At 40.4% G+C, this 21538-nt stretch overlaps 1 protein-coding gene across 1 annotated transcript in view; it reads left to right on the plus strand.

Moving 5' to 3' along the window:
* antxr2a (ANTXR cell adhesion molecule 2a) overlaps positions 1-21538 on the plus strand; it is a 75914-nt gene that overhangs the window by 11355 nt on the left and 43021 nt on the right. The window contains exons 4-12 of the mRNA XM_067572345.1: positions 63-144; positions 245-349; positions 511-579; positions 1997-2077; positions 5306-5366; positions 6679-6774; positions 9124-9193; positions 16512-16590; positions 17128-17223. Coding sequence (XP_067428446.1) covers positions 63-144; positions 245-349; positions 511-579; positions 1997-2077; positions 5306-5366; positions 6679-6774; positions 9124-9193; positions 16512-16590; positions 17128-17223 — 739 coding nt within the window. The remainder of the gene's footprint in view (positions 1-62; positions 145-244; positions 350-510; positions 580-1996; positions 2078-5305; positions 5367-6678; positions 6775-9123; positions 9194-16511; positions 16591-17127; positions 17224-21538) is intronic.

The following is a 21538-nucleotide window of genomic DNA, read 5'->3' on the forward strand; positions in this document are numbered from 1 at the left end:
CAACAATGTTAAAGAATAAACACACAGGGACCAAAATCATTTATTTGATGTGTTTTTTTAAGATACAAGATCGATGAAGGGTTGAAGCGCCTGCGAGCCGTGTCTCCAGCGGGTGAAACATACATGCACGAGGGAATAAAAGAGGTCAGTGTACCCTCTCGAATAACTTACAGTAATACTCAATACATGTAAATTGTTAAGCAGGGATCTGATGAAGTGTTTTGTCGTTGGTTTGAACCTAAAGGCCGCAGCTCAGATAAAATCACAGACGACTAAATCCTCCAGCATCATCCTGGCTTTGACGGACGGGAAACTGGAAGTGTACGTTCACGAGCTCACAGTGAAAGCGGTGAGGTTCATATTGTCGATTTATTTTTAAAATTTTACTTGTTTACTTATTTACATTACTACCATATAGAATGAGTTCTGTTTCATAGTGTGTTTTCCTTCTTTTTCTTGTATTCAACTTGTTGAACTCTCACATCATTTACACGTTTATCTGATCTGCAGGCTGCAGAGGCGAGGACATACGGCGCTCGCGTCTACTGTGTGGGTATCAAGGACTTTGATGAGCAGCAGGTAAGAGAGCTGGAGTCTTAATCTGCGGCAGCCGAACACAGTGAAGTCTGTCTGTGTCTGACTGTATGCTGAGTGATTACCGTTTGTAGCAAACAACATGCTGTCATGTTTGAAGAGTGGCAAGAAGGGTAAACACTAGTAAGATCAGAGCTGTTACCTGTGTGGAAACTTCATGTCTTATTATCTTCTCTGTATTGTTCACCTGCCTCCTGTTGGCTTGAAAGGTAACTCTAAAAAGTTTCAGCTGTGATCTGCTTGAACTATTTTCTGTTATAATGGATTCTAATAGCAGCAAAAAGAAACTTCTCAACCTTCTCTTGCAGAGTACTCCACTTTTCTGATATGTTCAAAATTGTCACCAAAATAAGGTGCTCCTTATGAAGGTTTAGAGCTTGATGGATGTTGAAGTCTACAACAGGCATTTTTCACCAGAAAATGGTGAAAAATATCTGTTGTAATGTCTAAAATCCCCTTTTTTGTCTGATCAACCATCAAAAACCTAAAGATATTCAGTTTACTATCATGAACAACACAGAAAAGCTGAAAAACTTCCAATTTGAGAAGCTGTAACCAGTGAATAAATGGTACTTTTCCTTAAGAAATGACTAAAACAATTATTCAGCAGCTTTACATACAGCATACACCAGGTTGGAACCCACTGGCTGAATGATAACAGGGTTATTACAACACAACAACCATCTACAAGTAGTCAAATAATGGAAACTAAATGCAAAATGCAGATATTAGACATCTGTTTATCAAAAACACAGATGCTGAGATGGTTTGCTTAATCGTTGAACTCTGTTTAAGTACAGTAGAAGTGTTATAGGAAGTCTTTTTTGGGAAGTTCTTAGCAAGCAGTAAGCGCTTTATCGTTCTTCCTGTCAAGACTGACACATATTCAATCTCTGAATTGTGCCAAAACACTTCTTGCACAACATAAGATCTTGGTGACAGGTGTGAAGGATCAAAAGACTCTTGACTTACATACAATTTACACAATTGCATTGTATGACTGTACAGACTGTCTGCACAGACGTTTTCCTTCTCATGTCAGGTCGATGTGTAGTTTTACTGTCTTTCTTCCAACATGGCGGCCTGTACCTCGTAACCATCGGTAACCATCGGTAACCATCCAGTGATGAGCGCCTATTAAGTCAAAAACAAAGGCGATATTGCTCCCAGTTTGTGCTGCAATGGGTTTTTTTTTCTTTTTTTTTTTTTTTTTTTTTTTTATGGTTGAGCAAAGTGTTTGCCACAGTCATGCCATCTGCTATGTCTGCTCTTGCCCATGATATGAAAGGAAAGACAGTGCTCAGTCATAAAGAGGAAAACAGAAAAAGAAGAAAGCAGGATTAAATCGGCCGTACTTCTCGTTTACTCCGCTCTCTCTCTCTCTCTGTGGTGATACCGACAGCTCGCTGACATCGCCGACACCAAGGACCAAGTGTTTCCTGTCAAAGATGGCTTCCACGCACTCAAAGGCATCGTCAATTCTGTAAGTTTGCCTACTTTCTGCTTGTGTGTGTGTTGTTGTTGTTGTTGTTTCAGTCAACTCAGGTCATCTTTTACACATTATATCCTGATTTTAGAAGCATTTGAAGATGCTAACAGTGCAGATTGTTTGGTAAATTTGGAATCAGGTGGGTTAGAAAAAAAACAAAAACAAAACAGTTGCCTTGGCTTCATTGACGTTTGTCACAAATTAAAGCAGAACCTCTGTGAACTTCCTGCAACGCTGCATGGAAAATGTCTGGAAATAACTGCTTGATGTGTCCTCAGTTTGTAGACGGAGAGGGAAACGTCTAAACTGTTCTGTAGCAAATTACACACAGGAATTGGAGCAGCTTGACAGTTAGTCACTGTCCATATGACATCCTCTTCACAGTGTGTTTTTTTTTTATTGTGTTTGAGTGTCAACACAATAAAACTCTTCAGTGCTGCAGCAGAGCTTCAATACAATTCATTTTATTTTGATTTAATAAAAATCACAATAACGCGTCAGATGCATCTCGTCAATGTAACGCTGTAATGGATGTATAGCTGTCAGAGAATAAGAGTCCCCTCAAACAGTTTAAAGTATGTAAGTTTCCCATGCAGCCTCCTCCTCGTCCTCTGCCAGCCAATTAGTGATACTTTCCATTTGCTGCAGCTTTTTTAGCCTAAGTGCTGTCAGCCAAGGCGGGGGTTTGTATGGCAACATTTTTGTACATGAGTCTGAGTCTGGAGTCCTGCGGAGTACACTGACCTGAGCCTGGACCTGCATCTGTGTCAGAGCCGACAAGGCCGGCAGTGTTTTAGAACTAGACGGAGCTGTCAGAGACGTGCAGCTGGAAGGACGCACGGAGCCAAACGGTGCGACTTTTTTCCTGTTGTGTGATGCAAAGCAAAAAAAGATGTTGCTTTTAAAAGGACTGTTAAGTAAAGAAGGGTTTAAATCTGTTTCTGTCTTTTGTTTAATAAACTGTGTAAGTGGAACGATGGAGATCTGTGATGCTAAATGTGCATTTTAATCCTGTTTACTTATGTAATTTTTGTATTTATTGCAGAGATTAAAACACGATCATACATTTATACGATTAATTTCAACAATATCACGATCAAAACAGAGTCTGCAAAATCAAAAAGTGATTAAAAAAAAAAAGATAAAGTCATGATTAATTGAAAACAGATCCTTTACTTGTATCATCATAAAGTTAAACAAAACAATGACAAAACACAGTGAAACAGGAAAAAGGAAAAGATGACACATTACTTATCTAACCCAGAATATTTTGATGTGAAGAGCATGCGGAGCCATCTTGTAATAATTAACATGAAAATGTGCTTACAACCTCTAAAAAGGGGGTGGATTTGATTATCGAAAAATCAGATGAAAACATACTCCTAATCAGTTTGTGCTGAGCTAAGAGGAAGAACTCGATACACAGTCTTGTTCTCAAGGTCGTCGTGTTCCCGTTAAAGCCTTGTATGCATTTTTCTATAGTTTCAAGGCACAACAACACTTTCCCCCCCAAACTGTTCTAAAGCCTGTACAACAATGTCCAGCACAACAACAACAACAACAACAAAAAGAAAAAGCTCATCCCTTCAAGTCCTCAGAGGCTCCGAGCACAGTAGTGACGCTTCCAGCATCCAAATGAAGGAGCATTCTTCACTGATTGGTAATACTGGATTCCTGAATACTTGGCCTCCTCGCTCCTCTGTTGGATTTCGAGGATTTGAGATCATCTGTGCAGCCTTTTGCTGCAGGATCCACGCTGCCTCTGTGACCAGCATGACAAAACTCACAGAAAGAGCTCAACAGCAAAGTTCTGCACCCTGTTAGGCTATTTCTTTTTTGTGTGTGTCTGTAATACACTAGCTCTTTATTGTCTGAGCTGTGGGCCTTATGGGAAAACCCCAAATTACAATCTAGCCACATCGTTATTGTTAACTTCCCGTAGCTACCGAACACGTCTAGTCGAGTTTAGCGACCCGTGCCGCATCGCTGACTTTATAACTCGTGCGATCTTGTGACAATGTATATTTAGAAGTAATGTAGGGGCAGGAAATGTGCTTCTGAACCTTTCCGTCTAATTATTCCCACAAAATGACTCCACAGAAGCAAATCCTCTCAGAAAACCCACCAGTTACAGCACTGGCTGAGATATTTGGATGACTCTGGATATTTGGATGGCTGCCTCCTTTCCCCCTGCAGCCTGTAAATAATGTTTGTCAGTAGATCCCAGAGAAATGAATAGCTGCTGTTTGAGTTTAACCAACTGAGACCTCTAATCTCTGCATTCAAAGCTTATATTTTAATATCCTTAAAACACTAAGGGTTTGGTTTGTGACCCTCTCAGCCTTAATAAATGTCTTAATTTACCTGTATTTCTTTAAAAAGTACTTTTATATGCTATATTTAAGAGCAGGTGCTTCTTTTTTAAATGGCAAATTTGGCATTTTGGTGCAGAACTGTTCACATTTCTACACTTAATGGGAAAATGATGACATTTCTTGGGTCCTCCGTCGTTTCAAGCTTAGGCAGACAAACAGTCAATTTTGTTTTTTTTGTTTTTTTTTTCTTTTTTTTTTCTCAGGCACTGCCAAGGAAGTAATTAGACAGGGAAAATAATGGCACAGAGGAACAGCAGCAGATCCTTTTCCTCCCAGCTGTCATCTACAACCCTCTCCCCTTTTAACGATTCCATATCAAACCATCATATTTAATAAGGCCGCTGTAAACACTTCCCCTTCCACTCCTTCAGATTGAAGTTTCGCCCAACATCAAATGAAAGGTTCAAGTGTCCTATATTGCAGTTAATATGCTTCTTTTTACCGACTGTGTACTGAGATTTGCATAGTTTGTCCTCTGTTGATTTATTGAATCATAGCGGATAGCGCGGCTCTATGACAGTGGGCTCGCACAGGCCTCTTTATATGATAATGCAGGATCCGGGAGGTTTTTTAATAGAACTGAGGAATGTAATAGTCTTGCATAATTTTCCCATAAAGGCTGACACAGCTGCTGTTTCTCTCTCCCGTCCTCCTCGCCGCTGATGTTCAGCGCTCTCCACTTTAGTCGCCAGGCCCCCCGATCAGGTGCAAGACATTTCTCAGGTGTTGCGCCTTAATCTGTTTTTCTAAACTTGACAGAGCCGATAACGGCCGGGATTTGATGTATTTACTCTCGGCCCTCAAGCGATAATGTACCCATTTCATTTTTTTTATCTCATCCCTGCAGATATTAAAGCGATCGTGCATAGAGATCCTGGATTTGGGTCCCTCCAGTGTCTGTGTGAACGGTGAGTGGATCGTCCTGCTACAGTCAATCCCCGGAGCTCTGCATTGATAGATTTATCTTCTGCAGGAATCCCTATTTTTACTGCATGCTTACTGAACTTCAGACATCTTCCCAAGAGGAATTCTAACCGGTGGTGGTAGCCAGACTGCTAAGAGACAAGGAGTTGAAAATCATCAGACAGTACTTAAACTGTCATGAGAAAACTCTCCACTGAACTTCAGAAATATTTGATTATTATATCGTTTTGCAGCTCTGAAACACTTTTATTTCCTCACCCTTCTTTTAGGGTAGTTCATCTAAATCAGTGGTTCATTCGGCTTGTGACTGCTTGAAATGAAGCATTGTGGTCTGCTCAAAACGTGTGATGTGTTTTTTTCTCTTTTTTTTTCTTATTTCTTTTGGGTGGAGGCACATTTTATGCCTTTATTATGGGGACAGTGTAGATATGACAGGAAATGAAGGCAGACAGAGATGGGAGGGTGTGCAACAAAGGTCTGCTGCCAGATTCAAACTGCGGATGTTGCGGTTATGTGGCATGCCTCTTAACTAGTTGGCTATGGGGAGCACTGCTTGAAATGTGTTTAGAGCCCCCAGACAGGTAAAGGTATCCGGTATTTGTTAAGGAAAAAAATGAAAGAAAACTTAAAGAAAATACACATCATTTTGTGTTACAGAAACATATTTTTCCTTTCTTATCCAGATTAATCTCGGGACCATATGTTGGGACCCTGACCCCCATGTTGGGAACCACTGGCTTAAATGTCATGCTCAAATAAATCAGCTTAAAAATCTGTCAGAGCTACATTCATGGCTGTGATATAATTTGAGAAGGGATGCAGTTTTGCTCTTGTTAAAAAGCTTTGGGAAGCAATAAACATGTCTCAGTGCAGGCCAGCCTCCTGAAAAACATGGATATCGCTTTGCCATCATGTCAAATACCACAGAACCAAATTGACTTGAAAATGACCACAATGATGCAAGACAAGTAAACCAAGTAGAGTCTAATCTATCAATATATATATCACTTATTATGCTATATATATATATATGCTAGTGTCCCTAAAAAATAAGATATGAAGAGAAAATAATCATTGCAACTTTTACAGACTGCATTTATTTAGTTGTCGGAGGGGAAAGAAGAGGAACCTCTAACATATCAGTAAATGAAAACATGCCTGTCTGATAGTATCAGGATACTGTCTATCTGCAGATGTTATTCCAAACAAATTCCAGATAAATGCTAGAATCTTGACTATATATTGGTCCCTAAAACCTCCTCCCAGTCTTATCTCTTGTTTGTTTACATTCCACAGAGACCTTCGACATCGTCGTCACAGGGAACGGCTTCAAGCTCGGCAAGACCGATGAAGGGGTCATCTGCAACCTTAAAGTCGGCCAGCAAACCCTCAGTAAGTGGTGGAAACTTGCATTCAGTCGGACATAGTAGGTTTTCAGTCAGTAGAGAGCAGAAACAGAGCCAAAAGAGAGTGAATATTGGACTTATACTCACCAGGTGGACAGAAACAAGACTCCAAATGAATGATAATGTTGCTCCGTAGCAGCTGGATGTTGAAATAAGCAACTGTTTGCTAACAGGTTCAACATTTCAGCTTAAACGGTGATGACATGTCAGTGTAGAGTGCACAAATTGTTTTCGCTGCCTGTGAGTGGCCAAAAAAAATCAGATGTTGCAGGTTTGAACACAACAGGAGCAGTTGTGAGACCAGCTGAATGCACACCGCAAAGACAATAATGAAGGAACTGGTGCAAAAGCTATTTCTGAGATAATGATGTGAAGCTTCAGTGTTCAGTTTGTTCTACATCACATTCTGTTATAGACGCCCTCTCGCTGACTTGCAGACCCTCCATCCTCTTTCCCTGCTGCTCCGATCTCTGAATTCGTCTTGCATGTTCATTTATATTTTGGAACTGTGAAGATTTATTGTGATTTTAATGGATTTTATGTCCATATCCTGCACAGATTTTATAACTCAGCACATATTTTTATCCGACTTGCTCTAATGTGAACTGGATTGCACATAGTGGGCGTTCTTTGGAAGGGCATGGCTAAACAAACCCCAGTTTGGATATGTCCCTTATCTTTTAGCTGCGCCTTATCTTTATGATCTGAATTCCCAAGAAGAAAAGAGGCTATGTAGGTCACTGTGCTCCTTATTTTGAGCTTGCAGTCTGTTCAGTTGAGAAATCCTTTTTTTCAGGAAGCTAACAGGATTTGGCACCAAAAGCCAATCATTTCAAGCACTCATTTGGCCGTGGGATCTGTGGGATCGACGACTGCCAATGACAACACTTCCCTCCTTGACAAGTTATTTTTGATTTTCAACATTTCAACTTGACTAAAATACTTGAGCATATTTTTTTTTTTTCCTTTTTAAAAAAGAAATCCATCCGAATTAGAAAGTGGCCATTAGCAGATGTCTTCCTGTTAGTCCTTTCTCAGTTTAGGCTGTCTTACATTCGCCCACTTGGGGCTATTTATTCCCTTATTGGCTTTTGCATGTGTTCAGCCCAGACCTTTTTAACAAGGGGGCACCTTATAATTATGGACAGGCATCATGGCAACTATGGAACACACACCACATATGTGGAACAGATGCTACTGTCTTCTCCATCACCAAACCAGTTGGAGCTCTGAGCAGACAAGCAGAAAAAAAAATATAATATCAATAATCTGAACGACCTCCATGTCTGAAGATGGTTCAAGCCTCTGCGAACCTGATGAACACACACACACACACACACACACAGACTCAGATCATAAATCAGTCTCTTTCTCTTCCTTAAGAAACATTATTTCCTCATGCAATGCTGAGGGGCCAAAGAGGGTAAAAAGATCAAGTGAGGTTTGTTGGCTCGTTGTTTTTCTCTTCTAAGATTTGACAAAATGTGTTGATAGTGATCCTCAAACACTGATCATAGTTACATAAATGTCTTATGTTTCATATAAAAGGATGTTTAGTGGTTAAAATACCACTTGTGACCACACTGGTCACTGTTCAGCAAAAGCTACCTACAGTAGTCTCATTTCATGTACAAGCTAATTAACTAGAGACAAACTCAGGTACAGTAGAAGCACATTTAACCCTTTAACATCCACCCTTTTTATAGAATTTTTCACCTATTTGGCATACCCAAATGGAAAAGCTTTTAGTATTAGGTTTCATTTGATAAGTGATATCTTCTAGTTTCTGGAAATATGTTTGTTTAGCATGTGGCTAAAGCACAAACAAAACTACATCAGTTCAAATAAGGCTCAAAAAAGGTGTTTTTGGTCCTCGTCTATAATGAGTCATATTTGAATAACAATTATTAGGACATGCTTTATGCCACAATTATGCAGAACACCTTATACCTTCTACGTCTTGTCAACCTGTATAAAATTACAGACCTCTAGGACTAACTTTATGGGAGCTAGGGAGTTTTTAGTTTGTGGTGTCACTGGTGTCCCCGAACCTCTCCAATCATCTCCAATTGGCCAAATTGTGCCGATTGCTTTGACTCATTACTGTGTGATGCTACCGCTTACAACTGGTTTAAGCGGGTCGCCGGCGAACAGTTGGATGTTAAAAGGTTATGAGATTTGCAGTAATAGCAACAAGAGTAAATATAATCTGTTTTATTCACCATGTTAAGCATTTTGGGGATGAGTTTGCACCCAAGTTTTTATTTGATTCATCCAAGGAGTGGTTTTAACGTTGTCTTTTGTCCTGTTTTTTTTTTTTTTTTTTTTTTTGCAGTTCAAAGGCCGAGTACGGTGCTTAATGATTATCTGCTGTGTCCTGCACCAGCGCTCTATGAAGTCGGACAGTAAGTACATGAGATGAGATTTATGTTTAAAGGAAGTGATGAGGGAGTGCCAGTGATTAATACTTAAACAAAATATCAGTATATCAGTATATTGGCCAATCATGTGGTCCATTGGATAGATTTTGAGGATTCACAATGGAATTTGTGACTTATATTTTATAAATGATTTGCTGTTTTCTATGACTTCTGTCACCAAATTGGAAGTCACTTCATTTTGAATTTATTGATCCTGATGGTAAGGATGAAAAAAAAACAAAAACAAAGGTAAAAAATCATATAACACACTGTTAAGCTGCTGATCATTAGATATTAATAATGATAAACGTGTCAATAAAAGCTCTAAAGATTTTCCTTTTTCTAAGCTCACATAAAAATCTGCATTTTTAACTTGAAATAGAAAAGTAAAGAAAACCGTTTTTCATCTGTGAAAACACAGTTTTGAGTAATTACACACTCAGCGAGCATGAAATATGTACATATTAAGCAATGAACATATTGTAATATTCTAAGGAAGCAAGTTTCTCCTGAATAACTGATAGTTACTGTATCTTATATGAGGTCAGTGTTTCTGTAGATGTATTTAAGTTTTGATCTTGGCACGTGGATAACAGGAAATTTTAATGAACCTTTTCGTAAATCCAGCATCTATAAATACCACCAATCTAATAGATTTAATGAATAGTGACGTTGCCAGAAAAAGTGAAGAAAATAAAAAGGAATATTGCGTTTGTTTGGCAGCTCAGTGTTCTCTTAATTAAGACTTGATGTCTTAATTCAAGCTTATTTCTCCAGAAATTTGCAAAGTGAATCATGTCCTCTGTAAAACCGCACACACACACTCCTACAGACACTTCCTCTCTCAAGCACGCTTCCACTTCCAACATCAGGACTCTTTCGAAACTATTTTATTTGCCCTTTTTAATCTGGACATCATGTTGTTTTTGTGCTGCTCTCGTTTTATTTCTATCACCTGCATATCTAATGTATTTCCTTCAATCCTCTCGGTTTCTCTTTGTCGTACAAGGATGTTTTTTATTTTTCTGCTCCTTTTCTGTTTTTTTTTAGATGTTTTCTCTGCAAACAACCGCCTCCTAAATCTATAAATCGGCTGTATGTAAAAACAGTAGATGAAGGGATGAAGAGTTTGGTGTAGTATAAAGTAAACATTGTAGACGGAGCCTGACAGGAAAAACACCCCCATCCATACAACCCACTAAGATTTAAGTGAAAACAGAGTAAATATGCGTTTATTCCCTGCTGCGTAGCTATTGTTTGATTTTTAACGTCATCTCTTATAATCCCAAACCATAACAGATGATCGCTAAGGCATTTTAGATGGAACAACAGATTTTAATGTCCTCGCTGACTGCAATCCAATCAAAAATGTATGATTATGAGTGCCGCTGGCTCCTGAAGGTCTTTCAGCTCTAAACCAGATTATGTATCATATGATGACAGTGATTCTGTAACTACTCCGTATCAGCTTGAATCTCACCTCAGATAATCCTCTCGTTTTTAAAGTCCAAACTGCTCATGATAACATGTTTTTCTGATAGGGGGTGAAGGTGGAAGATGGATTTTGGAAGGGATATAGGAAGTGAAGTTAGTTGCATTCATTTTTCATTCTTGTGTAGATGGTAGTTAGTTTTAAAGGACAGTGTGTAGGATTTAGTGGCATCCAGCTGTGACTGCAACCAATTGGAAACCCCCCTCCCCTCCCCAAAAATAAAATAGGGCTGCATTTGAAAATAAGAGAAAATAAATAAAATGTTCAAATAAAGTGCTTAACTTCAGAAAAAATAAAAAAAGGGAGGAAAAGCTTGAATTTCCCCTTTTCTGTTTCACATCTTGACTTTCTTTCCCTTTCTCCATCTACCGTAAAGACTACAAAAGCTGCGCCAGTTAAAATAGAAGTTAGTGACCTCTGGTGTAGGAGAACCTTTGGTGGCTGCGAAACTCACAAAAAATGGGAAAGGCCCTCTCTAGAGCCAGGGTTTGGTTTGTCCATTCTGGGCTACTGTAGAAACATGGTGGTGCAACATGGCAGGCTCTCCATGTAGATATAAAGGGCTCCTTCTAAGGTAATGAAAACACAACAACTCTTTTTTTCAGATGATTATACACTAATTAAAACAGACTGGTTTTCCTCACTTATTCATGTGAAGAAAAGGCAAAATGTTCATTACAACTGGTATTATAGCAGCAGCTACTGCAGATTTTCAGAAGGGCAAATCAGAAGCTGATGTCCTTCAACCTGCTTTCTAAAGATGTAGTAAAAGATTTACTCGAGCGACTGCATTTGTAAACCACAGGCCTACAGTGCCTGCAACGCCCTGATAGGACCTGAGCTGATGGTGATGCTGATGCTTCGTGCCTGCCATTTGCAAAAGGCCTGCTTAATTAACTCTTGGCTGCCGATGGTGACCCATTAAGTAGTTAGCTGGTACGGGCGGTGAGTAAACACATCTGCTGGAGGGGCTTTAAAAGGATGTGCGACAGATGCAGCCATTCCCTTTTCCACGCTCCCCGTTTAAATAATTCACCATGCTCTGACAATCCCTGCACCCCCGGACCACCTGCATGGAACGCTGGAGCCCAGAAACTTCCGTCTCCGTCCATCTGTCTGCTTCTGCTCCATCACCGCTACTGGTGCTCAGGGTGCTCCGTTAACACGGCTCAACTCAGCCGAAGAAGAATCGTCTTTTCCTCGTGCATTCCTTTGCCTCGTTTTTACCCGTGTTTTGTTGCACATGAGGCCTTCCCCTCAGTGAACGCCGCTTGAATTACTGTGTTTTGACCTCGCACGCGGGGATTGCTGGGGAACATATTTCAGATGCAGCAGTCACTTGAACTGAGGTGCTCAGCTGCATCTTTTTGTCCCACAGGGGACTAGAAGCAGGCGGCTCCACATCCAGCTTCAATGTCCAGGAATCACAGTGTCCTCAGTTGGTCATTGAGCAGTGTAGGAGCACTCACGGCGGAGGCATCATCTGTGCTGACAGCTGCGGCATCAGGCTTTTGAAACACTGGCATCTGCTGACTCCCTTCCTTCCCTCTCCTCCTCCCCCCCCATCCTCCCCCCTCTGTGTATCCCCATTAGGAGACCCAGCATGCCCTGCTGGGGTGCCGATCGAGAGGTTAAGTGGCTGCACTCTTGCAGCAGCATGTCCTCACCTGGTGTTTTCACAATAACGGTGGAGGGCAAAAAATAACTGAGGGGATAGTCAACACCTGCTTTACAAAGCAGGTACAGTAGCTAATGCTAATGCTCATCAATAATTAAACAGGCTGTCCCATGGCAGATGCTAGCAGCGGCAACACTCCATCTGCTCCAGCGGGGGTATGAAGATGTTTATGATAGAAATGTCCTGTTTGATTGTCCTCCATGTTGTCGTAGAGACACCTCAGATATGCGTTGATACGTTGGAACCAGACCTCGTTGGTTTAAGGATGCAAAGAGCAGCAGATGATTCAAGCTCCTCTGGATGTAGAAGACACCAAAAAAACACCACTAAGTGAAGCAAACACTTTCAGTTGATCACCTGAAGAGAATCATTTTCAGTGGATCCAGTCTAGTAAAGTGCTATCCGTGTGTTACTTATAGAGCTTGATAGGCCGTAGCGGTGGTGTTCCATGTTTTAGCCAGTTTACTGATCCCACATCACAGGTTGTGTCCTTTAGATAGTTTCATTTGAAGGATTCTTAGAGGCCTGAAAAGGTATTTCCATTACTTCACAAGATGAAAGTCAGAAAAAAAGTGACTTGGAAAAATTCATCATAAATCAACAGTTGTACAGCATGCATTTTGAAGAAAAGGTTAGCAAAAACTGTTGCTAACATACAGGATTTGTAGCTAAGGTAATAACATGGAAAGACTTCTCTTTGGTCTTTTAAGTTGCTGCAGTGCAAGATAGCATTCATTTATTATAATTTGCAGCAGAGTGCATGTCAGTCTTTCCAAACAGCAGGTGTCTCATTCAGGAACACAACTTCTCATCAGGTCCCCGGGGCTTCATCAGGCGATCCCTCTCGTTAAGTTTCATCCCCTCCGTCAGAACTTCTGCCACACAAACTACTGCAGAGTGATGACTCCTGGATGCTGAGTGACAGCCGTTGCATATGCTCGGCTGTGAATTATTCAGCCTCCTCAATTTTCACATCTTTAAGGGAAGTTTGAAAGCCATTAGTGTCACCATTGTCAGCCGGTCCAGCTGTATCACATCACCAAAGCTTAATGTCACGACTGGCCTACTCTCTGACAGATTATAGTGAGCCCGGGGACGAAGTTTATCCAACATGGAGCCAGCAATCTGCAGTGAGAAGAGGCCTTCTGCACTTCAACCGGTGTCCCCGGGAGCCCGTTTCCTCTTTCTATCCCAATTTTGACTGATCCCTCGGCCCCCCGTGACAATCTGCCCTCTCATCTCTCATTTATTCAAACATAACCATCGACTCGCCAAGCAGCTGCAGCTCTCTCCTCGGTGTCACTCACTAGCTTTAACTGTGGAAAAGTTAAGTGACAGCGAGCGTTGTTTTAAATCATTCATGACTCCTTGTTGAAGTCATTCAGTTGCTTGTTTTAAAATCTTTTTAACCCTTTTTTTCCTCCACTTTATTACGTGTTTTGCTTGTTGTTGCCTGAATTTAGAGCATAAAAGTTTTGGTGCACCATCACCAGATATGCACAGGTTTGTTTATAGGTCTTTACAAAATACTGCAACTAACAGTTTTATTTTCAATCATTTTGTCTATAAAATGCCTGTAAATGGTGAAGAAGTCAAAGGTGATGTCTTCAAATGAACTGTTGTTCATACAGAACATTTTAACATGAAAGAAGACTTAACCAATTACTTAATGATTGACTCATATTTCCAGTACTGATTGTAATGCAGAATAGCCATTTTAGCAGCTGTTGTCACCCGTTTACCAATCGTTCCTATCCCAGGAAATAAAAGGGTGGAGAAGGAAGGAGGATGTATGACTTATGCCTCTGTGCTGGAGCAGATTCTGCCTACTCAACAGTAACTCTGTAAATTAGCAGTCAGTGTCTCAGGGAGGAAGAAAAAAAAAAAAGGCCTCGCTGACTATGGTTGGGTTGCGGAGCGTTAAGGATGTCCAGTGATGTCAGTGGAAGGGTGGAGGAGGGATGGGGTGGGGGGGGGGGGCGTTCGTCAGTGTAACTCGCTTGGGAGCTTTCCTCCTTCACATGCAGCGGTCCACACCTCCAGCTTGATTAACAACCTGCCCACCATTATCACGGATTGAGGGTGTCAGCTAAATTAGCCTCTCCCTTCACCCATTCAGCACGAGCACTTAGTTAACATGCAAGAACCTGGAGCTGCAGAGATTTCAGTAATCTACGTCGGACACAAAGAGATGTTTTCTTATAGAAGCGAATCTTCTTATCAGAGGTGTAGTTACTTATTTAAGATGCAAAAGAGTAACGAGTGCAAAAATGACCTTCTTCACTGCACAGGCTCAGGGATTATCACCATCCAACTACCTCTTTTAAACATGTTTGACCTCAGATCAGGTTCATACAACTCAAGATTCATAGTTCTTTGTAACCGATGACAATTTCAACACTTGGGTGAACTTCCTTGTTGAAATATGTCATTATATTATCAGACAAAGCTCTACTACCAAAGCTTCTCTCATCTTTCTCAGTTAAATCTTGCAACTATAGTACAAAATTTCCATAATCGCATAACCATAGATATCACATGTGTGCACTAATCTTGACAGGACTGGATTCAGATGCTATACACTGGTTTTGAATGGAACCAACTGCAAATAGCTCTCAAGCTAGATTCTTTTGGTAGATTTCAAAGGTTTATTATGTGATATTTTTTTGACTGCTGGTCCACTAACTTAACATTTGTGTTGTCGTCTTGTATTCACGTTGTAATACGTTTTGTGTTTTGTTCTTTTTGGTGTAACTGTTACTTCTCATGAAACCCTTAAACCTCTCTGTAACTTCAAGACCACTCAGAATAGTCATCCTGCCTTATATATATTATAACTGAGTAACAGAATAAATGAAAAAGAGACTTTAGCTCAACTTAAACTAACTGATTCGAAAAAGTTACTCATAATGTAGGAGATCAACACATATCAACTGAAAAAAGATTAAAAAATGATAAAGCATAATAGCATAGAATGATAAATAGATTAAAATTATATTTATTAAAAGGAAAAAAAGACAAGTAGAGGCATCAACAAGTTGAGCCGAAGTGTCAAAGAGCATCCGGGTTTGAAGTTCCCTGAATTGTGTGTTAAATATTTAGCGCGGGTAAATAAGGAAAGGTGCAAAGGAGTCAGTTTAGAATATTTAGAATACACAGCATAGTAACGGACACATGGTCTGGTTGCTCATCTGTTCTGAACCACAGGAGAATTGGTGGCCCAAGGCGCAGCCTCAGGCTAAATCCAAAGCAAAGAGAGCTTTCTTGTTATTATTCCGCAGCACCGGTTTTTATGCAGGCCTCCCCTGTACGCTACCACACACTCACAGCTGGCCCCTCACACACAATACCACTGTGCGTAGTTCTTTCTCTCCTCTTTCTTCTTCTTTTTTTTTTTTTATGTCGGAGGGGAGGATTTCAGGCGTTTCACTCGTTCCATATCCTGAATTCTCATTAAACCTGCAGTAATTGGATCGGGCGTAATAGACATATGGAAATTGCGGTGCCGTTCATCATTAGGGGTTTTAATTGCGCCCATTTTGGCCTCCGCCGCATTTTTCCCCTCTAAATAAGTCATAGGAGTTCACAAGCCTTGTTACCAGGTTACTTTCTACACACACACACGCTGACGGCTGTGATAATGAGAGGATTTCCTCCCTCTTTGGTTGACCGTTTAGTTCGCACCCGTCGTGCTCTGTACCGAGCGTCGTGCTATGCGAGCGCTCGACTTGTTACTTCTTATTAAAGAGGACAAATTAGCTCTTTTCTTTTGTCAGTGGAAGTCACGAGGGAGGTTTTGTAAAGCCCCAACGATTTGTAATTTTTGAGGCTGATACGAAGATTGAAAAAATCTGATGCTGAGATATTATCGCCAAGCTGATATTCCTGGTTTCTTTTTTTTTTTACTCATAAATACTCATAAATATTTTTTGGTAATTATCCTTCAGATTTGGTCATTCAAAAGTTGTGACATCATTGAAACAATACTGCAATTTTCTGTGTTCATATCTGCCAATGTTTTTGTCATTATAGATTTTTTTTTTAATGCAGGATTGATGTGAGACACCTGTGTGTGCAGGTTGATCAAATATTTTACTGTGACACTGATTAAACTGTTGGTTTATTCTTCACAGGACTATGGAAGTTCTCGTCAGCTTAAACAACGGAAAATCCTTCATCTCCACCCCCTACATCATCACTGCTTCCACATGTGTGAGTCTCAGATATCACCATCTCTGACACATCTGGAATGATACGAAGTTCTGATTTCCTTTTCTGTACTTTTGATATAAACAACATACAATCTCTATCTTAACCTGAAGCTACATTTCCTGTTTTAGTGTTTTAGTAAATGTTGCTCATGTTGTGGTTTGAGTAAATATAACTGCAACTGTCACAGTTTTCCTGTCTTGTGTAAGCAGAACTAATCTTCTCATCTATGTTCATCATGTGACAAGACTGATGTTTGCTCCAGAAAAGACTTATTTCGTCTATTTATTGCAGGTGTGCAACAAGGAGCAAAACCTGCAATAAAATAATTTAAATACTTCATCAATAATCATCAATATGTTTTATTTCATGCAAACGATTATAAAACCTAGCAAAAGAATCGATCATCGTTGCCTGTCATTGTTACCCGCCTGCACGTGCACATCAGGTTGCATTTACTCTTTGGAATGAAACAGAGAATCATCAGCGGAACATGTAACCGGACCGAATCTACATCTGTGTTGTTCTGTTGTCTTGCAGTCAGACGGTTTGGCGGTGGCGATAGTTTTCCTGGTCCTGCTGATCCTCGTGGCTTTGGCCCTCATGTGGTGGTTCTGGCCTCTTTGCTGCACAGTGGTGAGTCTCATAATCAACTATAGGCATATATTCATATAATCTATATTTGCATGCAGATAACAGCAGGTTCTGTGCACACAAAAAAAAAACATGCAAAACTTATATTTTGCCTGTAAATGATAACATGTCAAAGAGCATAAAAACTTCTTCGCCTTTAGATGTTTTTTTTTTTGTTATTCTTACTAACACTAACGTAAATTCTGACATCCTTTTGCTGCAACAGCAACACGTCTTAAGAAATCCTCCCGTATTTGGGGAAGCAGTCCAGAGGCATGTGACGTTTATGCCTACTTAGAGCCCAAAGCTGTGACCATAAACCAGCAATAACCAGCAGGTCACTGGGAGGTTCAGCTGTGACCACTGGGCCACCGATACGCAACAACATGCTCAGCATTGTTTACCATCCGGCACTGAAGGGAAGTGGTGTTGAACATCTGTTTGACTCCGTCACCTCCCGTTTACCTTGTTTACCCCCCCCCCCACACCAGTGGCATAGCAACACCACAACCTCAAACGGGAAGTGATGAGCCTACATCCTGCCAATCAGCCAGCTGAAGACTGCTTGTTTTATCACGCGCTAGTTCTGAGCAGAGATGAAGTGGGTTTTTTTTTTTTTATGTGAACAGACTGTGTTAAAAAACAAAACAAGAGATAGATTAGCAAGAGAAGGATGTGAGTGACAGATTGCACAAAAGTTAACAAAATCTCTGTTTGTGCAGGACTAATGTTATGTCTACCTGGGGACTGAAGTGATTAATAAAATAATCACAGAGATAGTTTGTGGTTTTAGTCAGATTTGAATCTGTCATGTCCGCACTCCAGCTTAAAATACTTACTGTGTTTTTGGTAAACACAGGATTCTTCTTTCACTGATGCTAATCTCGTCAATCAGAGAGCTTTAAATTTCAGGCGTACTTTGTTTTTGGTCTTTAATCTTTTCTCTTACTCATCTAGTTGTTATTATTTTCCTTGCTTGCCCCTTTCATCGAGAAGCTAAATCCGTTGAGGAAATGCGGACTACATGTTTTGCTTTGCTAAATCAGGAGCGGACAATAACAATTTCAACAAAGTTCTTGCACACAATGAAGTCGTATTGACAGGTGTGTACAGTAGGATCAAAAACAGATAAATAGATTACACTCAGTCTGTTTTTCTCACTTTATTATCAATGTTTCTGTCCATAAACCTGCATCAAATCATGTTTTGTCACACAGCATCAGCACCATATACATAAAAATCATCACACCAACTCTTCCAATTGTAAACAGACATAATACTGAGCTCTTACAATGAGTTCATATTATGCTGTAGAAAAATTCGAGAACAACATGTTGCTAAAAAACTATACAAAGGTACAAATCAGCCACCAAATTGATGACATCATGACAAAAGTTTACTATAAAGGTATAAAAAGACAGTGAAAACAGGCTGAATATGCCTAAAAATCTCAGTGTACAGCTGACTGACCTTAAGTAGTATGAATGCAGAACATGTTGATGGCCGAAGAGCAAAACCTCCTGAAAAATGCACTTTTTTGTTGTTGTTTTCTTGCAGAATGCTATTTGTTAAGGATACCCAATACATAACACAATGTTTTTGGATTATATTACTATATTATGTGTTATTGTTTACAGTATGTTTGTATGGTTATTACTGTATTGTTAACACATAATATAGTAATATAGTCCAAACACAGTGTGTTATATATTGGGTATCCTTAACAAATAGCATTCTGCAGAAAAACAACAACAAAAAAGTGCATTTTTCAGAAGGTTTCAGGAGGTTTCGCTCTTCAGCCATCGATGTGTTGTTCAATTCAATTAATTTTACCACATGTGTAAGAATGAGTACCAAAGACCAGTCCTCAACTGGTATTGGTTTGTCATTGATCAGAATACCTCTACTATCAGTATTTAAGCCTTGGTCATTCAGCCATTGGGCATTTTGAGTTTTTCTTACATCTAGGCCTGTATAGATGATGTTCACTAGCGTCACTCAACTACTTCCTGGTTGTGTTTACATCCTGTGAACTGGAGTTCTAGTAGATAAGTTCAAATGCTCTGCAGAGTGAGTTGTAAATCATCAGTAAGAGTTCAGATAAGTATTGACATTGATAAACGGTACTAGCATTGTTATCTGTATCAATAAAACCCTAACGATAGCTATCCCTACACGGCTGTCTACGCCGACTGATCGAAGGTAAGACGGATTCTATGAAGGACCAAATATCAGATCTTAACCTCATGCAATTAAAGATAATTTCATTAATATATGTGTGTCCCTAAATGCAGAGGTTGGAAGGTTATTCATTAATTCCACAGATGTTACTGGTCCTGTGTGAACAGCTCTGAAGAGAAGAGGATGTTTGTTAAGGTGGAACTTGAGGCTACGTTTAATGAACCGGTCTCGAGTCTGCAATTAAAGTCTGAACTCTTCTTTATTATGTAGCTTTGGATAACTAAGATCTTTTTGTACTTTTCCTTTTAAATCCATCCTAAAGTTTTGTTTAGTCCTAGAATTTCATGAAAACTACTATTCTCATCATCCTCCTGCCCATCCTCACCCCCTCACCCACTTAACCACTTACAAAAATCCACAACAGATTATCGTTTGGGGCTATGAGAGAGGGGATACAGATGGTGCACCCCGGTCTTTTTCTGTGTCCCGGCTTATACTGAGATCTGATAAAGGCAAATTTTTACCCTCCACCGCTGCCATCCCCCCCCTTGCTCCCCCGATGCACTCGGTTCCCGCTCGCCCGCGCCGCCCCCTTAAATGATAAACGTCACCTGGCTTTGTGGACCTGAAGGGAGCCCATCCAGGATGAGATGGAAGCATATTTTGGAAAACCAACAAAGGCATTAAAATGTAAACCCCCTGCAGCATGTCTGGCCGCGGATGTGTTTGTCTTGGTGGAGAGAGCTGCTGTTGCCTTCCATCGAGGGACGCGGCAGAAGAGGAGGGCCATGTGTGGCTTGTTAATATTTAAACCCCCAGTCTGCCAGGTTTCAACAGTCAGGATGAGGCCACGCACGCACACACACACACACACACACACACACGCCCAACCTCTTTCCCAGAATCCCTCTCTTTCTGTCTCTCTCTCTCTCTCTCTCTCCCACATGGATTGATGCCAGCACAGAGGTCATACAAGCTGTGGAGTGGTAATTTCTTTGTTTATGATTTGTTTGGAAATTAAACTCAAAATGGCGTAGCCTTTAGTTCAAATCAAAGGATTCAGGGGTTTGGAGATGCAGTTTTGAAATACATCAGTTAGTTTATCCAAATGACAAATGATTCACTGATAAATTCGATTCACTTTTGGACACATTTTCAACTCGGTTGGTATTTAATATGTTAATAATCTCTGATTATTTCATGTTAGAAGTTGTCAGCGTTTCTCTCCGATGCAGAACTTTTGTCTTCATCTGTTCCTCTTCCCCTCAGAATCATTATTATTATCTACAAACTAGTTAATTTATCCACAGTTAAAAGCGAAAATCATTTAAAATGTCCAAATATGCCACCTGCCACCGATCCGTCACAATAAGCCTCCTGAAACAGCTTGACACACACACAAGGTTCGAGTTTGAGGTTGGAGAACGAACGGATTATCGAGTTCCGGTCGCACGGTTACAGGGACAGCCGTATGGGGGGGAACGATGCCCCGAGTGCCTCCGATTGGTCCGATTTCCCCCGCGGTGTCGTGGCTGCTGGGCCTGATGTCAGATGGCTTAAGTCTCCTGCTAAGTCATGTGAACGCCGCTCTTCACATCTGTCCGTCAGGTAGCTGGGAAAGAGCGGCACGGCCCTGTCATTTATATAATGCCTTATTTATCCCACAATATGTCCAGGAAATCTGCTGCATAATTACTTAATAAAAGGAGATAATCCTGTCAGCGTAAGGTGTGGCTGAAATGATGTTAATCAGCGTATGGAGAGGCTACCAGTAGACCTTTGCTGGATTTGCTTACAGCCAGTTGTGTGTCAAAGAGCAATTAATTAACCCTAATTGATTATTTTTCATTATTCTAATGACAACAGTATGTGGAGAGTGTGATGGTATCCCTGCGCTTAACACTGAATGAAACAGCTGTTAGGATCTATGATATGCCATAATGACATTGCTCTTTTTTTTTTTCTTTTTTTTTTTCCTCCAAAACCAATTTAGCAAATGCATAAGCAGCGATGACAGTGTAGTATCTGTCTTTGGTGACTAATGGACAAAGGTCTGCCTTCCACTTTGCCGCACACCTCAAGTTGAGATATGATCCTCACTGTAATTATATGTACAGTATTTATAGGCCAGCCACTG

This window comes from Thunnus thynnus, chromosome 2 (genome assembly GCF_963924715.1).
Source record: "Thunnus thynnus chromosome 2, fThuThy2.1, whole genome shotgun sequence".
Classification (NCBI taxonomy): domain Eukaryota; kingdom Metazoa; phylum Chordata; class Actinopteri; order Scombriformes; family Scombridae; genus Thunnus; species Thunnus thynnus.